Genomic DNA, 5,485 nt, shown 5'->3' on the forward strand with positions numbered 1-5,485 from the left:
ACGAACATGGTTCGCTTCTCGATGTCAAGAAGAACCATGTCAGGCCTCGAGTGAGCAACAGAAACAATTGTCGAGAATATAAAGTTCCAGTATATACGGCACATTCCATTCTCGACAATTGACTTAATTTCCCTAGGAGCATTTAGAGGAGCGATATTAAGGTGAATGCCGTAGGAGTGACAGAGATGGTAATAAAGTACTCTTAGTGCCGCATTGTGCCTTTGAATGTAGGTCGTTCCCGTGTTGTTATAATTTTGCTTATAATACAAATACCTGCAAAATGAAGCTAAAACCTTATTCAAAGACGCCGTGAAAAATAAATTGTTTATTAGGTCGATGTGAAAAAAACATTGTTTTAAAACAGCGTGAAGAACACATGTCAGTAAAATGCTACGAAAAAATATATATTTCGGTAAATGATGAGAAAAATCCTTATGCCTACAATCGCCGTTAAAAGAAACCTTACTCATGAAAAAACCGTGAAAAAACCTTATTTTTGAAAAAGCCGTGAAAAAAGACCGTATTCGTTAAAACTTTTAATCAAACTGTTTTATTCCAATAAAAAAACTATAATAATCATTTTGCCGTAAAAAATGTTTTATTGGTGGACTATGTAAAAAACTATGAATAAATATGATGTTAAAATCGCGTGTTTTACGCTGCCACACTGATCAAAAATCGGAAGAAGGTGGCCAAAATTAGAAAATGTTCTTAAAATAGGCCAAATTCGATTACTTACGGGTTTTTGAGGTCGCTGATTACGAATCCGATGTCAAAAATTCCCCAAACAAATTGCGGATCCAGTATGGCGGACGAGTATGCCTAATAAACTTTCGATTCTTTTCAAAATTGGTATAACGGGCTTTTGAAGGTTGCTGATTACGAATCCGATATCAACAATTCTAAAAACAAAATGGCGGGTCCAATATGGCGGACGAGTATGGTAAATAAACGTTCGATTCTTTTCAAAATTGGTATAACGGAGTTTTGAAGGTCGATGATTGCGAATCTGAATTCAGAAATGATAAATATTCGGATTCAAGATTTTCTAAAGAAAATTATCCTTGGTCGATCTATATAGATTCATTTTATTTCTTGAAAGATTATTTAAAAATATCTTGGAAACGTTTTTATTACAACAATATTATTAAAGAAAAATATTTTAAAAATGAAAAAAATGGGGTTTTCCGAATTTATGTTTTTTTTCTGATGTTTTCAAAATTAGAAGAAAATAATCAAAAAGATTGTCTTAAAAACCCCACTTTTTTATTTTTCCAAATATATTTTTTTAAGTTTCTACTAATAAAAGAAAGGCATCTTAGAAGGATCATGCGTGCTAAACCATTTTGGAGGCCGGGAGAATTTTTTTTCCTAAAAATGTAGTTATTGAATTTTTTGTCTTGAACTATGAAAAATATTGCAAAGGAACAAAAGACATTTTATGTAGAAATTTTTCAGACGTGCAAGCTTTTATCATAACATTTTTTCGAAACTACCATTGTTTTGAAGGGAAAGTAGAAAATTCGTTTGTAACAAAAAACAATTCTCCTGACTACAAAAGTTATTTAGCTAGCATCAAACTTACAAGATATCTATTTATCTATTATTTATAATATTTTAGATATTGAAGAAGTTTCGTTTTTAAAAGTGATACTATAATCATTAATTGTCTTAATTGCTTTGAAATAATTCTTATCTCCCTAATCTATAATAGATACAATTTTACACTTGCGTTCAATTTCGTCTATAATTTTAATTAAAGTAAAACTCTTCTATAGCGCCGATTTTGGGGCTGACGGTGGGTGGGAACTGACTAATGAAGCTCGCTCCGCTTTTGTTTGTACAGGCCTGAATGCTCGCCCGAGTGACAACCGTAGACCCCGTGCACCCCGCGCAGTCCTGATACACCTACCCCCAGCGCGGCGTCAATTCTCGGCAGGGATATTGTAGGGTTTCACTGTACAGTCTAACCTCGTTTAGTTTAACTCCTTCGAAACGTAAACACCTCGTGTATTGCAACTCGAGAGGGGTCCCCACCACTCCACGTATACGGAAGGTGGTTTCACAAAACATTTCCGCTTCCGCGCTGTCATTGGCTATACGGAACATCTGACCATCAGTGGTGGAAGTTAGGGAAGTAGCGATAGACAAATATCTTGGATTGCAATACACGAGGTTTGCAATCCGCGAGGTTTCACTGTACTTGATTGAAAACGAATTTTTTATCAATCATTCTTTCATTTAGTAGTGTAACGTATTATATTATTGAGCCCCTTCCTTTAAATAGAAAGTAATACATAAAAATACTATCCGACTATTAGAGCACATGCTGCCTGACCACTAAAAATCTTGTCCGACTACCGGTGTTTTCTTCACTTTTTCAAGAAAATGTTTTTTCCTCATAAAATGGAATTTGACTAAACCCATTAAGCCCTGACGGGACGCATTTTTCCATTTTTGTAGCCTTCTTAAGTTCAATGAAAACTGTCAGAAAAAAGTTTTTAATAGATCAATATCTACGTAGAATTTCACGATCTTTCCGAATCTGCCATTTTTTTCTAAATCGATGCTTTCGGATCGAAATCAAAGACGAATGTGTTTTTGCACATTAAAATCAATTTCTCAAAAATTCACGTGAAAATTTGTAGAAGGGGGTTTTGGAGGTCGCAGATTACGATTCGCAGATCAAATTTGTCAAATTCAAAATGGCGGATGCAAAGTGGCGACCAAAAAATTTAATTACGCGTATTGGTATGATAATGTATACTAAGGGGTTTTGGAGGTCGCTGATTACGAATCCGAGATCAAATTTAACATATTCAAAATGGCGGATACAAAATGGTGGCCAAAAAAATATAATTACGCGTATTGTTATGATAATATATACTAAGATGTATTTTGGGTTGCTGAGGACGAAGCTAACGTCAGATTTGAAAAAATCAAAATCGCTGATCCAAAATGACGGTTGAAAAAATTTAATTTCATGTATGTGAATGATACATGTACTTTGGGGTCGCTTGGATCGCTGATTACGAATCCGATGTCAGATTCGACAAATTTTTAATATGAAGAATGGAAAAATGCGTCCCGTTAGGGCTTAATGGGTTTAAAACAGATCGAAAATTAACTTTATGAATAAACATAGAGTCTGAAAATCTAAATCTTCGTTAAAAACAAGTTAAAGATAAGTACCTACAACGATTTAAATATGAAATCTAGCCTTAAAATAGACACTGTACATTTTTCAAATTTTTCTGAGCAACAGCTTCTGAGATACAAGTGAGCAAATAGGTTAATTTGCATAAAAACTCATGTGTTTGTGACGCAGTTTGTGACCAGGTTTCTATAAAAATAACCAGGATTTTCGTAAACTGGGGACTTTTTTCAACTTCCAAACCCAGGTATCTGGGAGTTAATGCATACAGCTATTAGTGGCGACTCTATAGTGGTAATATCCTTTCATTAAATATAGTACGAATCAAAACAAAAAAATAACTCGTCTGGTATTCGCCTTGTACGCTTAATATAAAAGCTTTCATTATTAAAAAACAATCTTACATACTTACTTATTAAAGGACAATCTCACATACTTACAGAGGATTACGCTGGATTTGACGAAAATGAACCTACTTCTAAAAGTGGAGGAAAGGCTGAAGTGATTCGTCGGATCAAAGAACAAAGAGGGTTCAAAACGGTTATTCACGTTGGCGATGGAGCAACAGATGTAGAAGCATGTCCACCAGCCGATGCTTTTATTGGTAAAAAATTGGTCTAATTTTTTTTCTTACTTAATTCTTAACCTTAAAAGTCACATGAAATTGTGTATTTTATATTACAGGATTCGGAGGTAATGTAGTGAGGGAATCCGTGAAATCCAATGCATTGTGGTTCGTCATGAACTTTAATGATCTTATAGAGGCTTTAGAAGATACAGATGATGTATGAAGATATTTTTTAATCCATAAGGAATTTGTTAACGTCATACGCTTAAAAGTCAGTCAGAAACAAGCGCGGATCCAAATCCAAATTCAAATTTCTTAGATACGATATTCCTGGAGTGTAACAAGTTACAGTAGCTTGGCCTTATTTTATAGATAAATTTAGAAAAATCAATAATTTAGAAAGAAAATTCTAAAAATTCTAGTGTGCGCGGAAACAATGTTTTAAAAAATATTAAAATTATAATGAGGCCACTGGAGACAATAGAGCTTCATAATTATGTCGCGGAACGATGACGCTTTTGTTTGTATTAATCTGACGTGAAACCACTGTCTTTGAATCAATGGTAAGAGAAAAAATATTTTATTAATGCCGATATTTCTGAAAGGTAGAGATTTAAAATTTTAGACTACAATCGAAAATTATATTACGAAATAAACCTTTATGAATCGAACGATGTGTTATGATATTTGCCATATGATGTTTGTGCACTCGTTCTGCGCATTTATACCCGAGTTAAGATAGAATGGAACGGAACGATTCGCTCGACCTGCTGAGTTGAGATAGAATAGAACGGATAAAACTATAGTGTTTTGAAGAGTTAATACAAAGCACCGCGAGACCACAGAGTTGAGATAGTTCCCTGCGCGGCTTTAAAGATGAGATAAAACTATAGTGCTCCAAAGAGTTAGGATAAAGCAGCTAGGGGCCATCGATATAATTATGTTGATATAAATATGTAATAATGTTGGTAATTTAAACGAAAAGGTTTTTTACAGGGGAATATTTTTAGTCAATTTTACTACTTATTTAAATGCATGGCCTAATAAATTCCACTATTTAATTCATTTAAATAATGTTTTGCATGTTTACAGTAATTCTGCGCAATCTTTGAAAATGTTGACAACATTTTAAAAGTACAGTAGATCATATAGACAATTCAAATTTAATGGATTTGAAATTGTACTTTAATTTCATAGTCTACAAAACAATAATATAATATGTTGAACCGAATAACTTTACCATATATTAAGTCAATATTGTGCTGGAAGTCATGTTTATCTCTTTCAGACTTAAATGTTCGGTACTAACGGTACTAACTGCTGTATTTGAGTCTCGAAAAAAACGTCCTCTGAAGAAAAATCAAGCGATTTCAATAAAAAATAATAATTTTTTACATGCATGAAGCATCGGCTATGTTCATACTGTTATTTTTTCATACGGAAATTAGTTCGGGCTAGCGCTGAAATCGATACAGTTTAATTTTCACATTTAGATTTTAAAATACTGCGTTATGTTATGTCACTGATATTGTAAGTAACAAAATTATATGATAAATAAATCATAAAATTATATTATGTATTACATGCCAAAGAACTACTTATTATACCTGAAATAAATGTTTTTTTTTCAATTTTAAGAAATAGTAAATACCTAGTTTGGAAGTCTAACAGCATGCAGGCTTTTCTTCATTCTTAAAGTTGGGATATAAACTTGAAACTTGGCGGATCCCATCAAGTGTTGACGTTTTGGCGCCCCTGAATCA

General features: G+C 33.3%; 1 protein-coding gene across 2 annotated transcripts in view; it reads left to right on the forward strand.

Annotated features, from left to right (window-relative positions):
- LOC117182217 (phosphoserine phosphatase) overlaps window positions 1-4,390 on the forward strand; it is a 48,983-nt gene extending 44,593 nt beyond the window's left edge. For both annotated transcript variants that reach the window (XM_033375298.1, XM_033375299.1), the window contains exons 4-5: window positions 3,597-3,758; window positions 3,839-4,390. In XM_033375298.1, the coding sequence (XP_033231189.1) occupies window positions 3,597-3,758; window positions 3,839-3,945 (269 nt within the window). In that variant the 3' untranslated portion in view covers window positions 3,946-4,390. The remainder of the gene's footprint in view (window positions 1-3,596; window positions 3,759-3,838) is intronic.
- The last annotated feature ends 1,095 nt before the right edge of the window (window positions 4,391-5,485 follow it).

This window comes from Belonocnema kinseyi, chromosome 10, assembly GCF_010883055.1.
Source record: "Belonocnema kinseyi isolate 2016_QV_RU_SX_M_011 chromosome 10, B_treatae_v1, whole genome shotgun sequence".
NCBI lineage: Eukaryota > Metazoa > Arthropoda > Insecta > Hymenoptera > Cynipidae > Belonocnema > Belonocnema kinseyi.